Source organism: Lepidochelys kempii, chromosome 1 (genome assembly GCF_965140265.1).
Source record: "Lepidochelys kempii isolate rLepKem1 chromosome 1, rLepKem1.hap2, whole genome shotgun sequence".
NCBI lineage: Eukaryota > Metazoa > Chordata > Testudines > Cheloniidae > Lepidochelys > Lepidochelys kempii.
Window position 1 is genome coordinate 158,161,065 of NC_133256.1, and position 21,065 is coordinate 158,182,129.

The following is a 21,065-nucleotide window of genomic DNA, read 5'->3' on the forward strand; positions in this document are numbered from 1 at the left end:
CCGGCAAGTGCCTCCTTCCCCCCTCCCTGGGGTAACAGTGGCAGCCAGGGGCTCTGGCAGTGGTTTAAAAGGGTCCTGGGTGGTAGCGGCGGCCAGAGCCCTGGGCCCTTTAAATCGTCCCCGGATTCCGCCGCTTCCCCAGGGCTCCGGGGATGGAGCTCCGACCGCCGCTACCACCCCGGGCCCTTTAAATCGTCCCCGGAGCCTGCCGGAGTCCTGGGGAAGCAGCGGCGGATCTCCGGGGACGATTTAAAGGGTCCAGAGCTCGGCCGCCGCTACCGCCCCAGGCCCTTTAAATCGCCACCCCAGCCCCGCCGCCACTACCCCAGGGCTCCGGCAGCAGGGCTCTGGAGGCAATTTAAAGGGCCGGGGGCTCCAGCCGCTGCTGGGAGCCGCAGGCCCTTTAAATTGCACCTGGGGAAGCCGATCCAGCCCGGGGCTTACCGGCTTACTTTCACCTCTGACCTGATCCCAAATGAAGTCTCAAAGCAGTATTGTAATATTAAAACAATTGTATAAAATCAAAATTGGGTCTGAATAATTGGCAATATTTATGAAGGAATCTGAAGGGGCTGTGGAAAGGGAGAGAAAAAAGGGGGCAGGTAAATTTGGGGGGGGCTTGTGTGGGACAACAGAGTATGGGAGAGCGTGAATTGGTGGGGCAGGGGCTGGGCGGATAAAGAAGGGGGCAAAAAAAAGTGTGAAAAATTACAGCTTTCCAAAACACCAGAGGACAGGAAGGATTAAGAAGAGAGAGTCCTTCTCTTCTTAGCAAGAAGTGAGATCTCCTTGTGTGAATGCATTTAAAGGTTGAATTTGAAGCTTGAAATGATCACACACAAATTAGGGGTGAAGGCTTCCATATAAAAAGCTGAAAAATACCTGAAGGCAAAAAAAAAAAAATCATTTATAAATGGTCACTGTTTTTAAGCCCCCTTTTTTAGGGGGAGGAGGGGAAGGGGGATGGGAAGAAGAGTAGAAAAATCATACTTCTGATTTCTGAATACATGTGGCTAGCAACATTGAGAGCATCTAACCCTTATTCTATAATTCACTTTCCCTCCTTTATTAGGAGAGTGACAACCCAGCAGCATCCTGGGATCTGATGACACCCTGGCGGAGGTAGTTTTATTCTATGGCATGTATATACACTTACTACATCTGCTCTGGACTGCATGACTAGAGTCAGCCAATATTTTCATCTGACTGATCCAAGAATGCTTTGACTTCTAGTAAGTTGTTCTAGTTCATGGTCCCAGTATTTTAAACTAACACAAAAAGAATCCTACACAAACCACATTGACCATGATTAGAAAATACAAGAGGCTCCAGCACTCCCTGAAAGGAGTGCACCGGAACTTCCGGGACAAATAAAGGGCCCTGACTTGCTTCCATGTAAAGCAACTATGGGGATTGTAGGGCCACTAGTGTTCTCCCTGCCAGCACATGGGACTGAAGCCCCCACAGTGTCTCCCTGTGATGCAGCCTATAGGAGCCTCCAGGCTCTTTCTAGGAGGCAGAAGGCACAAGCCGAGGAGGCAGCCAAAGCAGCAGGGCATGCACTTCAGGAGCACCACTGACACCAGCGCCTGCAGTTGATGGGCATTTTTTTTTGTGTTGATGATTTGTGAGGGAGGGGGCAATGACTCGATCTGGGGGAGGGAAGAGGGGAGGGAAATGAGTAACTGGGGAAGTGACTGAAATTATTTCAGAATTTACTGTTTTATGTTGCTAACAAAACAGAAAAAGTATATTAAAAGCTAAACCATTTGGAAGTCTTTTCTTAGTCCCCAATCCTGCACACCTCGGTAAACGGTTACACCCAGAGCCACATGGGCACTGCAGTCTGCTCAGATGTTACAGGATTTGGGCCTTAGACTAACCTCTTCTGTACTTGGAGTGTGCCTAGCATAACGTACATGCTACTGTAATATTTAAAAAACACATGCAGAGAAAAAAAAAAACCCAAGAAGAATCAGTTTAATAAAAACAAAAAACACTTCAAGTTTGACCTCAGTCAAAAATGGAAATAAGCTGTGGTCTCATTTGAGTGCTAGTTGTGTACCCATCTTCAGTATTAAATAAAACATAACCCAGTACATGTCTTCCTTGAAAGCAGATCAGTTCAGGAGAAGATTCACTGGCAGAGCAATATGAGGAAAACCTAGCACCCAACATGTCTATGATCAGTACATGGAATTCTTTCATAATCCCCACTCGCCACTCAAAAATGCCACACCCAGACCCCACAAGCCAGTAAAACTAGGCAAAGAGAAAGTTTGCTTCATATTTTCCTGTAAATCCCCTACAGTCTCCACAGATCCAAGTCAATGTCTAAAGAAACTCAAACAATAGCAAAGAATGAGAGAATCAATGGATTGAACTATTTTAATGAAAAGTTGTTTCTGTCTCTTCTCCCACCCCCCTCCCCACCCCCCAATTACAAAAACATCAAAATGCCAAGCAGACCTTCAATCATTTCCCTTGTTGCCAATTCTTCCTCTAAGGCAAAAACCAAAACCAAAACCAAAAAAAAAAAAAAACAAAAAAAAACAAAAAAAACAACCAACCCCCCACCAAAAAAACCAAAAACAACAAAACACACAAAAGCCACCAAACCAAAACAGTAAAACTCCTCATAAATCTCTTCCATGGTTTAAACTACTAAATATTTAGCCAAGAAGGCAAAGTTGGGTATTCTATTTGGACTCAGTTCTTCGGTGCATATGTCATTAAAACCATACAGGAATACTGTAAGGCAATGTGACTTACTTCTGCTTGTCCTTATGTATATTTTTAGCATGATGTCAATTAGATATAGCTAAAACAAGCTAGAAATAAAGCACAATTTTTTTTCCTTTTCTTTTGCCCAAACAGGGAGGACAATTAGCCATTGGAAAAAATTACCAAAGGTTGTGGTGGATTCTCCATCACTGACCATTTTAAAATCATGTTTTTCCAAAAGATATATGCTAGTTCAAACAGGAATGCTTTCAGGGAAGTCCTATGGCCCCTATCATGCAGGATGTCCAACTAGATGATCCCAGTGGTCCCTTCTGGCTGTAGACTCCATTTATGGATACTCCTGGCTCTCAATTTTTAGATATGTTCGACTGGGAAGTTAGATTTACCTCCCAAGTCCAAGGGATGATCAAGAACATGCATGCCCCAGTAGACGTTTCAGATCAGTTCTAATGCTTAGCTAACAAAACTGATAAGTTAAAAGGTTTTAGAGAAGAAAACTAGACGGATTTTCATGACCAAACAATTTGAAAAAAGTAACTTTATTTTTTTTTAAAGGATTAGTCTAATTGAAGACTCAACATGATATCTGAAATATATTAAACACCCCACACAACAGTTCAAGTAAATCCTTTGTGGAAAAGTAGCAAGCTACATTCACCAACAAGTATTTTTTGAACAGCATGAGAAAAAGAATGTTAAGAACTTTTTTCTTGACAATTCACTTGCAAAAGGTTCAAGTGGTTTCCATCCATTACCAGAGAACATTCTCACTATCCCACTTTAGGATTACTGAAACAGATCCTTATGGATGATAATTTACATACTAAACTAAGAGTAGTTGAACTATTAACTTTTCAAATGAAAGACTGTCAGAGCACCTCATAATCCCCAGCGTGTACTGCTGTTGTTTAATGGAATTGAAATTGCATGAGATATAATTGACGGGGAGGAGGGATTTGAAATTTTTTTTATTTTGTTTTAGAGCAATACAAATAGGCCCCCATCTTTAACCTCTGTAAACTGCAATGGGGTGGAATCCTGCTCCCACTGACATCAACTGTAAAGCTCTCCTTGCCTTCAATGGGACCAGGATTCCACCCACAGTATGTCTATGCTTTAAAGAAGTGTTTGGAATTAGAAACGTGCGATCTATCCATGTTCATATGTTCAAAATGCTTGTGCTACAAAGTCTTATATTATGTTGTCAAGGTTCCTCCCCCACTCTGAACTCTAGGGTACAGATGTGGGGACCTGCATGAAAAACCTCCTAAGCTTATCTTTACCAGCTTAGGTCAAAACTTCCCCAAGGTACAAAATATTCCACCCGTTGTCCTTGGACTGACCGCTACCACCACCAAACTAATACTGGTTACTGGGGAAGAGCTGTTTGGACGCGTCCTTCCCCCCAAAATACTTCCCAAAACCTTGCACCCCACTTCCTGGACAAGGTTTGGTAAAAAGCCTCACCAATTTGCCTAGGTGACTACAGACCCAGACCCTTGGATCTTAAGAACAATGAACAATCCTCCCAACACTTGCACCCCCCCTTTCCTGGGAAATGTTGGATAAAAAGCCTCACCAATTTGCATAGGTGACCACAGACCCAAACCCTTGGATCTGAGAACAATGAAAAAGCATTCAGTTTCTTACAAGAAGACTTTTAATAAAAATAGAAGTAAATAGAAATGAAGAAATCCCCCCTGTAAAATCAGGATGGTAGATATCTTACAGGGTAATTAGATTCAAAAACATAGAGAACCCCTCTAGACAAAACCTTAAGTTACAAAAAAGATACACAGACAGAAATAGTTATTCTATTCAGCACAATTCTTTTCTCAGCCATTTAAAGAAATCATAATCTAACACATACCTAGCTAGATTACTTACTAAAAGTTCTAAGACTCCATTCCTGGTCTATCCCCGGCAGAAACCAGCATATAGACAGACAGACAGACCCTTTGTTTCTCTCCCTCCTCCCAGCTTTTGAAAGTACCTTGTCTCCTCATTGGTCATTTTGGTCAGGTGCCAGCGAGGTTACCTTTAGCTTCTTAACCCTTTACAGGTGAGAGGAGCTTTCCCCTGGCCAGGAGGGATTTCAAAGGGGTTTACCCTTCCCTTTATATTTATGACATATGTTTAGTTAGGATTTGTTGAATGTTTTTGTTCCTCTCTGTATTCCCTCAGTGTCACCTACCTTTTGTTAACTATCTCCCAGGAGTGAGTCACAGTTGTGGTTCTTTTAGTGAAACTCATTACAAGCACAGCAAAGAGCAACCTTAGCCCTGGATTTCAATGTCCATTTTTTCTGCCAAGTGTTTTTCAAAGATAACATACACAAAACACCGACGTGTAATTACAACCTTCAAGTGTTTTGTATGGCAATTCTTAGGATGGTGTTGGGTGGGTGGTAGATTTGTTTTAAAATGGTCCTAAATCCTAGAGATAAGACCTGTCCCTACAGATACTAAGAAGTCCCTGGGGAAGAGAAGGAGGGCAAGGAAGGATCCCCTCCTCCCCCCGGGTCTGTTGGCCATGAAGTCTCCTCATAACCCAGTCCTCACCTACCAGCCTGTGAAACGAGTCCCTAAGCTTCTGACATCCTACAGTCTATACAAAAAGGGAGACTCCACTCTCTGCAGGTCCTCAAGATAGGGGATCGTTTGCTACACAGTCTAGGAGGGATATGGGAATTAGGCTCTCCTCTTGTGAGCCTCTGGATGTTTGCAGGACTGGGGCTGTTTTAAGGCCTTCTGGGGCAGAGGCAAGAAAGAGCATGGTTTACTGGAGGATTGGGGATCAACAAACCCGGAGGGTGTAGGGTAAGAGGAAAACCTCCTTCCCCATTCTACCACTGCTCCCCAGCCCCCATGGAGGGGGTAGGTCCTACTTCCTCCCTTCCTCCTCTGCTCCCACCCTTTGAGCCTTACGATACTAATCAATGCCTCCCACAACCCCCACCTCATGGCTCTCACAGGAGGGCTGGAATTGGCCGTCCTGCTTAGCTTCTGAAAGCTTACTGTGGGGGGAGGAGGGAGAATGAGGATTTCCCCTCATTCACAAAGCAAGAATAGAGCTGAAATTTTTCAGTCAAAACTTTTTCGGCCAAAAAATGCAGATCGAGCGACATTTAAACATTTTGCAGACATTCACGTCAGCTTTGCTGACTTGTTCATGTAGAAAAAACAAAAAATAATTCCCAAACAGTAGAAGACTTTCCTTTAGACATTTTAAAACAAAACATTTTGATTATTTTTAATTCAAAACAGCTTCTGATTTAGAAACTTCCTTCAAATTTAATACATTTTAAGACATTAAAAATGCTCTAAATCCAAGTGAAATGTTTGGTTTGACCCACAATGATTTTTTTTGCCTAGTTTTTCTGATTTGCCAGCAAAGCGAAAATATGTTATTTGCACAGCTTTACTCAGGAAGCAATCAGGTGATATCTTCCCCATAACATTTATATCCTCCTTAAAACCATTACTGAACAGGGGTTCTTCAGTTGGCATACAAGGACTCCAATATTAAGAATGACAGGGAGAGCACTGAAGAGGAAATATTGTTAGATGATAAATCAAAATTTACAGAAAGACAGAGTAAGAAAAATGCTGCTTCAGAACAGGCTTTGATTTAAAGACATTTACACTGTATATTTTGACACAACGTTGACAAGTCACATTTTAATGGTTATAAAGCTTTTACTTTTTGAATCTCGATGTCTACTGTCATTAAATAATTCTCTAACCACCCCCATAAGGTCCCACAACTGTGAAAATTTAAATATAATAAAAATTGCAATGCATAAGTTTTCACAACTATTAAAATTAAAAATAAAAATTTTAAAAATGCTTAAAAATAAACATTGATATCACAGTTGCCAACTTTCACGCGGTAAATAAGCACACCAACTTTAACAATAAACCAAAAATCAAGCTAATCCCAAATTAATCCCATTTTACAACAAGGCCAAAACAAGCCAATCCCTAAGAACTCCAACTCTCTATGTGATTAGATGCCCCCAATGTGCAGTCTGGGACTGTGGTGGGCCCCTTGGCACCCCGACTCTCTTCCTCCTCCCCTTAACTCTGCTTGCTGGGAGCCTTAAAAAAAAAAAAAAAGCTACAAGCCAAAAAACTAGCCAACAAGCAACTCACAAGCCAATTAAGCCAAAAACAAGCCCAATTTCTGCAGTTTTTTTGTGGGTTTGGCATGTCTGATTGATATCAGTCAAAATGATAAAAAAAGTAAAAGTGAAATTCTGGCAAACCTAGATATAGTTGCATCTTTTTGCAGAAACCTACCTAAAATAATTTAAACTAAGAAGAAAAAATGGTGAAAACAGCCAAACCCTGAGATGACAAGGCCTGAGGCCATTTCAATTAATCTTGAAGCTTATCTTGATCTTGTATTTGGTGCCTGGATTCTAGAGCATGTGGTATTGTACAAGTAATTTAGGGTCAGATTAAAAAAAAAAAACAAACAAACAACCACCTCATGCCGCAAGTAGCTTCACTGAAATCTGTGGAACCAGTTGTAGAGTAAGGAGATACTCAGCATGAGGAAAGGTGGTAGACACTCGTGCTAAAAACAAGAGACATATACACCACATTCAGCAATCAACTGCAATAGAAGCCCATCCACCTGCTTTGCATTGTCTTTTCCATATACAGTCCAGCACCCAGGACATTCAATCCTATTCAAAGAGTTTTATGAAGATACTTACTCCTTTGTATTGAAGTACAATGTTACATCAGGGTTTGGGGCAGCTGCGACTGCAAAATTACTGCTTCCAGTGTCAACCAGAATATTTAACTGCAAAACCAGAAAAGAAAGGGGGTTTTGTTTTCATATTAAATTTAAACTTAGATGAAAACATAAGTACAATCTTAAATTTATAAACGGAGATGAATATTCTTGTGGAGAATAAACTCAAACATTTATGCAAAAATCACCGTAAGGGAAGATATATTGTTGTGACCTTTCATCAAATTAGCCCACTACAGTAAAATGCTTTGACGAATCCACATGTCTACAAAGGAAGGGGAGAGGGAACAGCAGTAGAGCACTGAAACAATAATTCAAGAAGGAGATACATTCAATGCTTTCCACAAATATCTTTTAAGGATCAAATTCATTCTGAATTGTTAGTATGCTGTAACTCACGAAAGCTTATGCTCAAATAAATTGGTTAGTCTCTAAGGTGCCACAAGTACTCCTTTTCTTTTTGCGAATACAGACTAACACGGCTGTTACTCTGAAACCTGCCATTATGTATAGTTCTAGGCAGCCTGTTGCCTGTAGAGAGACACCTTGAATAAGGTACTAACTACTGAACAAAGAGCTATAAACAGCTGCAATCACTGTTTGCACCCAGTTCACTTGAAAAGTACATCTGCAATTGGAGCTGACTACAGGGGAAACAGACTAGGTTCTCAAACTTCCTTGCGCAACGACCCCTTTCCGACAACAAAAATTACTACATGACCGCAGGAGCGGGGACTAAAGCTTGAGCCCGAAGTGATGGAGGGAGGAGGGGGGAAACTTGGGCTTTGGCCCACAGCATGTCTAACGCCAGCCCTGGAGACTCCATTAAAATGGGGTTGCAATCCACTTTGGGGTCCCGACCCACAGTTTGAGAACCACTGGACTAGGATCTTGCAGCCTGGCTCCACCTATGAAGCTCTTCTGCATTTGAATTTCATTTTACTCCTTGGCTCCTGCTAAACCTTGGGAAAAAAAGTGTTAAAAAGGGGAAGAGATATAAACACTTAGGGTTACTCTTGAGTTTATGTAGTACCTGATCCTGTGGACAGACACATTTAACTTTAGGCACACAAGTAGTCAGTGGAACTATATGCATGCTTAAAGTTAAGCACATGTATAAGTGTTGTCAGGATTGGCTGGAGGGATAAAGATAGGGATAAAGGATTGGCTGGAAGAGATCAAGGGCATATGTTAATAGCCTGGGCTTGAAAATGTGGCCATTGTATAATCGATGTAAACGGAGGCGGTAGTTGGGGGGGGGGGAAAGGATTCCCAATGTAGCGCAATTAAAATATCAGATATGTTAGAATTTATGGAGTTTTTGCCCCAGGACTCGTTGGTAGCAGAACTAAGGGGAGATGAACGTTTCCTCTTACTCAAAAGATGAGATAAATAAAACACAGATTTCAAATATCTATAGCACAAGCAGCCGAGAGAGATCGGGGAATGGGAAAGAAAAGTCCCAGGTTAGAAGTGGGAGAGGAAGTGAAGAAACAAGGATAAAATATGGGGGAAGCAGGAGCATTAGGACATAGATTAAAAAATAAATAAATAAAAGGTAGAGTTTGGGTCAAGATATTTTAGTTCACAGTTCATCCTGAAATGATCGTTTTAGCAACATTGAGTAGAAATGTTCCAAAATCAGAAATTCTCCAAAGTTAACCTTTCAAGAACACCATCATTAAATGACCTTACGATTTGTCACTTTCAAACTTGCATTGGGAGTGCACCTCAGTTAACTTTTATTGGGCAGTCACTGGCAAGTCCAAGAAGCATATTTAAAAAATAAAAATGTTTCCATTCTCACTTTCTTGGGTAACTTTAGTTTACCTAGTTAATAAATGATATGGGATTGAACAGATAAGTAGAGATAAAATAACTGACCATCAGTCTATGGCACAATGTTCTGAACTGCTCACTTGTTGACAGAATAACTTATCCTCATTGCTATCAACACCAAAAGCATTCAAAAAAATCACAGGTAAGTTAAAATAATAGCTTTTGGATACTTTTTACTTGCCTTCTGGTTTCTCAGACTTTGGGGTACATTTAGATTATGTTTTCAAGCTTTATTCTGTAACCACAAGAGCTAGAAACTTACTTTTTCCCTAAAAAATGAAAGCTGAAATACTCATACTCACTTGATTCCCAGAGCTGAGGCTTTAAGAAAAACATTATGTATGACTGGCAATAAAATAATGATCTGACAAACTGTATCCTTCATTTAACCAATGGCTTGGAATAACGTCTTACAATTTATCTAGAGAGAACAACAATTTTATACTATTTTTCTTTACAGTAGAAATGAGTATTCTTTCCAGAAAGAAATGGCTATAGTGACTAAGCCCGTTAGAAACAACACATTTTACCTCGGGGGGGGGGGGGGGTCTGCATATAGAACTGGGTAAATAATGGATTGGTTCAGTGGCAATTCCCCCCAAAATTGAAAAAATAAATTTATTTTGAAACAAAACATTTTGTTCAACCTGAAATGAAACATTTCATTTGGATTCCAAGCATTTTTACATTTATAGATATAATAAACAATTTCAAAACAAAGAGTAAATCTGAAATAAAACAATTTAAACATTTCATTTCAAATGTGTTGAAATTAAATTTTAAAAAGGTTTTTTTTTTTAAAAAAAAAACAACCCTGAAACAATTTGGTGTAACTGACACAAATTCACAAAATGTTTTGGTCTCACCAAACCTGCATTTTTTGTTGAAAAAAAACATTTCAGTTGAAAAATTATGTCCAGCTCTAGATGCAAGACTTCAAATTAATTAGTGTTTCTCAAACAATTTGTGATCCTTGAGTGAAGTAATATTATATGTGTATGTGTTGTCTTGACATCAGTAAAACGCATGGCACCATACATGGAGGAAGAGTTTAATTTAAAAATCAAAAATCACAAAAGCTCATATATGAAAGATACTTTAAAACCCCAGAAAGGCAGCACCACACAATTCATGAATCCCTGAATAAAAGGCAATTTTACTGCCTACTTCACTGAGCAGTACAGGATTCACTCTGTCTGGTTCTTAAACAAAGAAAAAAAAATCCCCCCTAAAATACAAAGAACAGTAGTAGAACACAAAAAAGTCGCAAGCCCACTCTAGTATAACCAGCATTCACATGACAAATTGCTATTCAAACTCATTCTGCATCTATATATTTATGCATAACTAGACACAGACAGCTAATACAAACACGGATATTGTAGACTTCACAATAGATCCAGTGAGTAGTGGAACATTTTGGGATGGGTGTAAATTACTGAGTTTTCTTTTTTAGGTCTGCAGTTCCTTACAGCTCCTTCACATCTCATCATGAAGAAAACCCTTTCTGCATTGCCAAATATTGAAGCCTACTTTACATTGCACTGTACATTGCCAATATAACAGAAGCAGCTTGCCGTTCACACTGAAAGCTAGAGTTATCATTGTTACTTATGTGCGGGTATCCAACAACCACCATGTTTTGTCATGAAGTGTCAGAGGAATTTATTGAGAAATCCAAGAGCATAGTAACACAACTGAACAGAAACACAAACAAAAGATTATAAGTTAGCAAGACTGCTAAAGTGCAAAGCATTATTTAAGAAAAAAAAAAAAGACATGATTGTTTGCTCCTATTTGATGTATAAAGGAAAGCCTGAAAGGGTTTTTTTTAATTGCTGTTTCTAACTTCAATTTCATATATATATATATAAGAAGGTAGAAGCTACTTTTTCCTTTGTAGGTCACCTTTAATAGAACTGTAAGACATGCAATGAACATCTATAGGGACACTTGAGTGTTATTTTGTTGGATTTAAGTCCCTATGCAGAGGTGGATTAAGGTTTTGTGGGGCCTTGGGCCAGATCAACTGGGGGTCCCTCCCCACCCCTTCCATTTGCAGTCCCCAGTTCCCCTGCCCAGCACTCCTGCCGGGGCGTGGGAGCTTGCCCCACTCCACCCTCCCAGCACTCCTTCCGGGGAATGCGGGTGCCCATTTTTCTGGGGCCCTCCAATTGGCTGGGGCCCCATTGGCCCAGTGGCTAATTCACCACTGGTCCGATTCATGTTGGGTTGACCACGATGAGGATTACACTAAGAGCATCTAATCCAAAAAGCAGACAAGGTAGTGACATTTTTCTTTGCCATGCCAAATTTGAACATGACATTTTACACACTATTCTTTGTAGCTCTTTTGCTGAAGACACAATAATATAAAATGCCATCAAGTTGTGCTAGTAAAGAGAAATAAAACAAAGCCATAAATGTATTTAAAATCCCATATGCTAAACATGTTATGACATAGTGAGGAGGAAGGCTATACATTTATATGGCACAATCTATATTTGTTCTGAATTGGCCAAGATATTAAACCCAGGCAAAATGTCTATTAGGGAGTTAAAATCCCTGCCAATACATCATTTAAAGGATTCCCCAAATCTCCCAGTATTTGGGTTTTGATCCAACATCAAGCAGAGTTTTCTGTATATTGCTCTACTTCAATTTAAAACAAAAGATGTAATGATTTGGGGAAGCTATTCACTACTTATGAATTCTGGCTCATTTTATGAAGTTGCTGTGCCATTTAGTGTGTTTCAGCATATGCGGAATCAACCATCTGCTTTCAGAGCTGGTATCATATGTCTCCCAGATCTGGGACAATCCCAAGTCATTAACCTGAATAGCTCCCATTCAAATGGGAGTACCTTTGAACAATAGCTAAAGCCTACAAAATGGCTTTAGCTAAAGCCTAAAAGATGGCTAAAGCCTACAAAAACCAGTTTGACCCAGCTTGTCTGCAGGAAGAGGCGATGGAATTCCCCCAGAAGGTGAACAAAAAAGCCAGTTATCCCCACTAGCATACAGAGGTGGAGAAATTGATGAAGTACTCACAGAGGGACTCAATGGGGCAGGTTGCTTGAGCAAGAGGAAACCTCTTTGATCAGATGGAGCTGAAGGACATTGACTGCTGGAGTCACAGAGAAAGACTCCATACGTTCTGGAGGAGAAGCCATGAGCTGGAGGAGTACAGTCCAACACAGGGGACTTGGAACCTTGAAAGAATACTGACCCTAATTCCAAAGAACATTCAAGAGTGATGAGGAAACCAAGTCAGGGAATGGCCTACAGTGTTTATATTTTACCTGGAGCTGTATCTCTTGTGCTGTCTGAAGTAAAACCAGCGATTTTTTTAGAAACTCCTTTGCAAAGTGTGTCTATTTCCTTTAACGATAAAGTGTCCCAGAATGATTAAACAGTAAACCAGAATGCCCATGAGAGGGAGCTCTCGGAAATGTGTATGCATAAGCTACTGGGGTCTTGCAGAGGTAGGCAGTGGTCCTGGGGGCCCAGGCAGGTAGGCCATGGAGTCCCACTTCCAGAAGGGGTACCAGACAGGAAGTGTGCCAGAAATGCCAGTTTACCCAGTGACCAAGGGGAGCTTACAGGCACAAAGTCCCAGCATGCGGGTACAAAACCAGCAGCCGGGTGAGTATTCTGGGAAGCTTGACCAGGGTTGTGACAGACTTACCAGAGTGCCTTTAGGAGTTTTTGTTTTTTAAAAAACCCTCTCCATTGATTAATATCAGTTTTAGAAGCTACAAAACATTTGACTATTGATTTGTTGTCTTTTTCCATCTGGCAACACCTCAGTCATCTCTGGTTCTGATCTCTGTCCCACTTATTTGCTAGAACATGTGGTGTTCCTATAGTATCATTATTGATAGTTAAGTGAAGTACTGATAATGCCCAAGCATGGGAGCTAAATACTCAAACGTGCAGACATCAGCCAGCCCTTCAGGAAACCGTATCCTGCCAATCACTGAGTGTCATAAATATAAAGGGAAGGGTAAACCCCTTTGAAATCCCTCCTGGCCAGGGGAAAGCTCCTCTCACCTGTAAAGGGTTAAGAAGCTAAAGGTAACCTCGCTGGCACCTGACCAAAATGACCAATGAGGAGACAAGATACTTTCAAAAGCTGGGAGGAGGGAGAGAAACAAAGGGCCTGTGTCTGTCTGTATGCTGGTTTCTGCCAGGGATAGAGCCTTAGAACTTTTAGTAAGTAATCTAGCTAGGTATGTGTTAGATTATGATTTCTTTAAATGGCTGAGAAAAGAATTGTGCTGAATAGAATAACTATTTCTGTCTGTGTATCTTTTTTGTAACTTAAGGTTTTGCCTAGAGGGGTTCTCTATGTTTTTGAATCTAATTACCCTGTAAGATATCTACCATCCTGATTTTACAGGGGGGATTTTTTTATTTCTATTTACTTCTATTTTTTATTAAAAGTCTTCTTGTAAAACACTGAATGCTTTTTCATTGTTCTCAGATCCAAGGGTTTGGGTCTGTGGTCACCTATGCAAATTGGTGAGGCTTTTTATCCAACATTTCCCAGGAAAGGGCGGGGTGCAAGTGTTGGGAGGATTGTTCATTGTTCTTAAGATCCAAGGGTCTGGGTCTGTAGTCACCTAGGCAAATTGGTGAGGCTTTTTACCAAACCTTGTCCAGGAAGTGGGGTGCAAGGTTTTGGGAAGTATTTTGGGGGGAAGGACGTGTCCAAACAGCTCTTCCCCAGTAACCAGTATTAGTTTGGTGGTGGTAGCAGCCAGTCCAAGGATAACGGATGTAATATTTTGTACCTTGGGGAAGTTTTGACCTAAGCTGGTAAAGATAAGCTTAGGAGATTTTTCATGCAGGTCCCCACATCTGTACCCTAGAGTTCAGAGTGGGGGAGGAACCTTGACACTGAGTCTCTCAACATTTCGTATGTTCTTGAAAAGGCAAATGAGAAGGCAGCGATCATTCAAGTTCAGATGCACTGGAACCCTCCCATAGATCTGCTACCTGCTTGGGTCCTGGCTTTCTTTTAGACTTGAGCCCACACTAGTCAGAGTTATTAGTGATCTCTTGCTGGTTTTAGATGGGGGAAACCTGGTCATTCCCCACTTTCTACCACCTGGCACCCCTCACTGGAGTTCTCAGCACAAACTAATCACAGTACAGTTCTGATGCAAACTAGTGACAGGTTACCGTGCCCTCTCCACTTCTCTGAAACTGCTCCCACCAACATTTAACACAACCTTTTCCTGGTCAAGTCCCAGGACCTGCACTCCACTCTCATAGACCCCGCTGCTGCTTTCGATGCTATTTGTTGTATAATCCATATGAAACCACAGCTGATCTTTGATTCTGAAGACTGGACTGTGCAAATAGTTTTTTTTGTTTGTTTTAAGTCTGCTACTGCCTTCAAACTAGTGGACCTGATCCTTTTAGTTGCAGCGGCAGAGGTTTATACTTTTAGATCGAAAGGTCACACGTTCAATTTCTTGTGGCCTTGTCTTTACTGAGGTGTTGGTGGGGAAGGGAGCTTGGTAGGTAAATTCTTACCTCAAGGTAAAAATCCTAGTGACGACAAGGCATTTTGTAGTTTTCACCTGAGTTAGCAGGTTGAGTTGAAACACTTAACTTGACCTGCTAAATTATGGAAAAACTATGAACTGTCTGGTCTTCACTAGGCTTTTACCTCAATTTAAGAACCTACCCCCTCACCCCAGTGAAGATACAAAGAACCATTCAGGAGTTGTTACAGTCACACACTGCTCAAAACTTGTCCTCCCTTGCTCTCACGCTTCCTACTTCTCCTGCTTCAAATACGATTTATAGTCCTACTCTCTTGCTAGAGTGTGCCCATACAATACGCTTATTCAAGGGGCTGCTCCCCACCTTTAGGGACTATTCCCTTAATATGTATAGAAACTCCAATGCTTGCACAAGTGAGAAGCTTAGTTAGTAAAGTAGTACACTCTGACACATGCAAGTCTCATGAGACACTAAAAGTCTACCATAATTGAAAAAACCCAAACATGTAGCATTAATTCATCTCTTATTTTGTTTTACACATCTGTAATCAACCTGACTAGAAGTAATTTTCTAAACAATACATTAAATGAGGGAAAACAGTTAGGTTTGTAGTTAGTGATTAGCAGCCAGAAATCGTTTGGATAACACTTTTTTAAAAAAAAAAAGAAAAGCTGCTTAATAGATAGGAAAATTAGCAGCCAATTTAAATACTGCCTCATTTAACACAATGATTCCTAATTACTTCATCAGCCCATCTGGTAAGAATTGCTTGCAACCATCAAACAAGACAGAAAATGCAATCTTACTACTATATAGTATATTTGTCCACAGTTGTGTGTTATTTATTGGCACTGATTTTGCTAGTTGTGTTCTTTTACAATTTCATTTCTGAAAATAATTCTTAAATGTGGGCTTTTTTAAAAACAGTTACAGTTTTTCTCTATCTGGAATGAGATAACATTTACAGACAGATTTCTCAAAACAAAAGACTGAGCTTCACTATAGATTTTTTCCCACCTGTTCCTTTTGAAGATTCACTTTAATTTAAAGAAATAAATATTTGGAAGAATGCCTAAGTGTATAGGATCCCAGTGTTGTGCACAGCAATCAGAAACATGGCTCCACTTTTTTGCACATAGACTATACATTTACAGCTAATGCTTTTCAAGTGAGCCTGGAACAAAATACCGTCCAACTTTGCTAATCTCTACAAATGACTGAGATCCTGTTGTGGAACTCCACAGGTGACAAAAGAATTCCCAGGTTTGCCATCATTTCTGGGCAGTTCCCAGATTGCAGTTACACAGTCATAAATTATTCTGTTGTACCCTGCAGAAGAACCCATAGAATGGTTCTCAGCTGTTTCTGACTGGCTGTTATACAGCTGCTCTGATTCTGAATAAGTGGCCCACCCAGCTCTACCCAACTAATTCTGCAGCACTGGCTAAAGTCTCCATGTAAATAGCCGGCCCAACAGCGAAAGCTCTTTTACAATGGCTATCAAAGGGAGAGGGGACAGCATGCCGTTTCATTAAGGTAAACTGGGAGAGTCCCCAGGCTGATCGGGTGGGAGTGGCAGTCGGGAAGAAAGACATCTAAACATTGCCAGTCCTCTCACCCTAGCTTCATTTTTAAAAGGAAGGTTTAAAAATGAAGCTAGCGTGAGAGAACTGGCAATCCATGTGAAAAAGAAAAAAGGCGTACAAGACAAAATGGAGATGTGAAAACTTAATCATTTCTCAACATATTTTGTTACATGGGCAGTGCCACACATTTTACCAGTGTGTCACATTGTTTGGTTAGGCTGTTGAGAGATATGCAGATGAACAAATTTTGCAAGTCAGTGAGTAAGCAAATGAAAATGTCAAGGATAACACAATAGACAAACACACAGACAACTGCAAAATGATTTTAGTGTTAGTACATGCTCTGTAGAATATTTTGTAAAGAGTACTGGCTTAACATGAGACCTCCCCCCAGCACTTCTTCTAGCTGGGGTTGCCAACGTTCTGATTGCAGAAAACCGAACACCTCTGCCCTGTCCCCCCCCACCAGGCTCACTCCATCCCCCACTCCCTGCATCGCTTGCACTCCCTGCCCCGCCTGGTGAAAATGAGCGAAGGGAGGAAGTTGGTGTGGGAGGGGGTGAGGTCTCCAGGGTGGGGCCAGAAATTAGGGGTTCGGAGTGTGGGAGGGGGCTGGGGCAGGGGAATAGAGTGTGGGAGGGGATACAGGCACTGGGCTGGGGGTGTGAGCTCTGGGGTGGGGCCAGAAATGAGCGGTTCAGAGTGCAGGGGTGAGGACTCCAGCTGTGGGTGTTGGCTCCGGGGCGGATCTGGGGCTGAGGGGTTTGGAGTGCAGGATGGGGTGCGGGCTCTGGGAGGAGCTCCTGGATGGGGCAGAGGGTTGGGGTGCAGGAGAGGGTTCGGGGTGTGGGCTCCAGGTGGTGCTTACTTCAGGCGGCTCCCGGAAGTGGCCGGCATTTCCCACTGGCTCCTAGGTGGGGGGGCGGCCTGGCAGCTCTGCATGCTGCCCCCTTCCACAGGCACCACCCCCGTCCACAGGCACTGCCCCCACAGCTCTCATTGGCTGTGATTCCTGGCCAATGGGAGCTGCAGAGCCAGCGCTTGGGACAGGGGCAGCGCCCCCATGGCCACGCCTCCGCCTGGAAGCCGGAGGGAAATGCTAGCTGCTTCCAGGAGCCATGTGGAGCCAGGGCAGGCAGGGAGCCTGCCTTAGCCCCACTATGTCGCCGACCAGACTTTTAATGGCCTGGTCAGCTGCCAGGATCCCTTTTCGAGCGGGCGTTCCAGTCGAAAACTGGACACCTGGCAACCCTACTTACTTCTAGCTCTTTACTGAGCTACTACTGTTTGTTTATTAGCAGGTGATTAAAACACAAATTAAGGTTCTATTGCAGCGAAACAGAAGAGAACTCAGAAACAAGTTCCTCTATAAGGAAAGGAGTACTTATGGCACCTTAGAGACTAAAATTTATTTGAGCATAAGCTTTCGAGAGCTACAACTCACTTCACCGGATGCATGTAGTGGAAAATACAGTGGGGAGATTTTATATACACAGAGAACATGAAACAATGGGTGTTACCATACACACTGTAACGAGAGTGATCAGGTAAAGTGAGCTATTACAGCAGGAGGGCGGGGGGAGGGGAAAAAACCATACCTATCACTACAAAAGGTCCCCCACCCCCACTAGTAATAGCTCACCTTACCTGATCTCTCTCATTACAGTGTATATGGTAACACCCATTGTTTCATGTTCTCTGTGTAATAAAATCTCCCCACTGTATTTTCTACTGCATGCATCCAATGAAGTGAGCTGTAACTCACGAAAGCTTATGCTCAAATAAATTTGTTAGTCTCTAAGATGCCACAAGTCCTCCTTTTCTTTTTGCGGATACAGACTAACACAGCTGCTACTCTGAAAAAAGTTCCTCTGTAGTACTTCCACAGTATTTTCTCAACCATCGTACATCTCACTGACTTCAATAGGGCCAAGATTTCACTTTGTAAAGTATTACCCTAATCGTGGCCCCTTTCACCTGCACAGGCCCCATTGAAAACAGTAAGGCTCTCTCCAATGCATAGATCTGCCCCTGTGAAGCACATTGTAGGACTTGGGCCAAAGTGCCTTCCCTCCCTACAAAGCACTAGTCTCTTTCCTTTGTGGTTACAAGAGGATGAGCGTTATATGGACTAGTCAATCTGCTGGATTGTGCTTTCTGTAGGTTAGATTCGCATTTTTTAAAATACCAAAAATGAGCTACTGAAACTTATTAAACCATACTGGCAACAGAAATATGAACATCGGACTGTGGGAATGATGAACAGTCATTTAGAAGAGAGATATGGGAAATGCTTTAAATATATTATCATTTTGACAATAATAAAAGGCTACTACAGTTTAAATATAATAATAATCAGCCACTCAGGGTAACAAAATATCCAGTATTTGTTACTGTGCTTTCCCTTCTGCCAATTTCTGAACATTTCCCCTACACACACTTGTGCCATTTCTTGTGGTGTCATTTTTCAGACTGATATTTATTCTCAGTATTTAGATTTATTGCATATCCCATCCACGATACATGAACATGCTTCATTGCTGAACACAAGCTATTCCTTATTTATTTTAAAGCAGTGTGAAGTTTAGCAACTTCATTTAATTCCTCCTTGTACCAGATTTTTAAAAAAATATTAACAAATTTTTAAAAGATGTGATTTGGTGTAAGAGGCCTCTGCTGATAGTCTTGGGTACCTACAGGTTCTCCAGGTCATTTCCAGCCATTCTTCCTAAACTGAACATTTTATTTTTAGAGGCACTTTTGAAGTTAACCACACACACACACACACACACCATTTTTCAAAACATAAGTCTTTGTGAGTCGAGTCCTCTCTCTAGCTTCTCAAAGACCCTGATCCTGCAAACATGCACATGCTTAAAATTCACGCATGTGAGGAGTCCTGCTGGTTTCAAAGTTAAAGATATGTTTAAGCACTGACAGAATCAAAGCCCCAAATCTCTGCCACATTCCACTGTGTACATAATTCCCTGGTTTGTAGGGCTGCTCACGAGCATTAGGCTGCTAGCAATTATTTTAAGATAGTGGATTTTGAAAACACGAGCTAATTATATTGAAACAAAATGCCCTGGGTAAGCCACATTCTACGTCTATTAATGGAAGTGGTATTTCTTTAAAATTATGATGTTCTAATCCGAGCTTGTTCCTGCTCTTCAGCGCAAAAGGCCAGCCTCATGTCTTAGAAAAGTTACTCTGTACGACCTAGCAATTTAGAGACTAACCAATTTATTTGAGCATAAGCTTTCGTGAGCTACAGCTCACTGTAGCTCACAAAAGCTTATGCTCAAATAAATTGGTTAGTCTCTAGGGTGCCACAAGAACTCCTTTTCTGTTTGCAAATACAGACTAACACGGCTGTTACTCTGAAATCTGTATGACCTGCATGCACAAGGACACTAGCCAAGTTTTCCCAACATGATCAGCAATGCATGTCTGCATGTTGTAGGCCAGTTACTGTCCCTTAATAACCAGGGTGCTCAAGGAATAGAATTTTAATCTCAGAAGCAGTTCTCAAAATCTTGCATTGATTTATTTAATTAACTGAGGTCTGTAGTGTACGTAGAAAACATATAGAAAAACTTTCTTTGAACTCACAGAACACAAGATTATATATTATATATAAATAATATAAAAATAAAAGAGTTAAAAACAAAAACACAAATGCCCCATGAAAGTTATGAAAAAACTTAAAATCCCCCCCCAATCTTGTTAAATACAATTAAAATTTCTACTTAGTCTCCTTTAGGGAGAATTTAGGAACTGAAGCACTGGCATTCTGCTCACTACACTACAGCATTTACAAGAAAACTGATTACAAGCAGAATGCCACTGGGACCAGCTTTTAGATACTACTGTAGGGGATAGGTCTCAATACAGATGCAAAAATTATATTAACAATATTATTTTTAATATTAGGTCATTAAACTTGCGAGTGCCTTTACTGAAGCTTATGGTATATTTATCATTACTTTCATATGTATGGTAGTTGGAGAAAAGTTCCTCACATGCATGCATTTTTGTTTAATTATATGAAATATTGAAGCTGACCAAAGCAATTTTAAGAGGCTTCTACCTTATCTCCCAAGGACAAGCAAATATCAGGGAAGGTGAACATGGCTTTAGAGTCAAAATATTTATTATCTCCAAGTATGTTTATACAGACTCTGGAAGCCAGCTTTATAACTTCGATTTTGCTTTAACATTGTGTATTATTTTCCTTTATATGATGCTTTACAGGACACATACAAAGTTAGTTTTTGTGTTTTATGTATAAACAAACCGGCCCGCCAGGGGCTTCCCCTGCATAAGAGGCGGAACAAGTTTGGGAACCACTGGTCTAAGTAAATCTACACAAAGAAGTCTAGAAATATCCTAGCTGAAATGAAATTTATAATTAACCTAAAAAACTTCATGCAGAAGAGCCTGTTGGAAAGGTGCCTAGCTGGAAGTGTTTTCAATCTTTTGTTTGTTTCTTAAACATTGAAATAGCAAAAACCTTTGTGAAATGCATACTTGCAAATATGTTCGCGAAATGCAAAGCTCCTAATATGATTGCTGTGTAAACAGTAAAATGATTTATGTACAAATATGGCAAGA

General features: G+C 41.0%; 1 protein-coding gene across 2 annotated transcripts in view; it reads right to left on the reverse strand.

Annotated features, from left to right (window-relative positions):
• The window catches only part of BACE2 (beta-secretase 2), a 54,846-nt gene that overhangs the window by 21,611 nt on the left and 12,170 nt on the right, over positions 1-21,065 (reverse strand). For both annotated transcript variants that reach the window (XM_073360344.1, XM_073360351.1), the window contains exon 2: positions 7,469-7,557. In XM_073360344.1, coding sequence (XP_073216445.1) covers positions 7,469-7,557 — 89 coding nt within the window. The remainder of the gene's footprint in view (positions 1-7,468; positions 7,558-21,065) is intronic.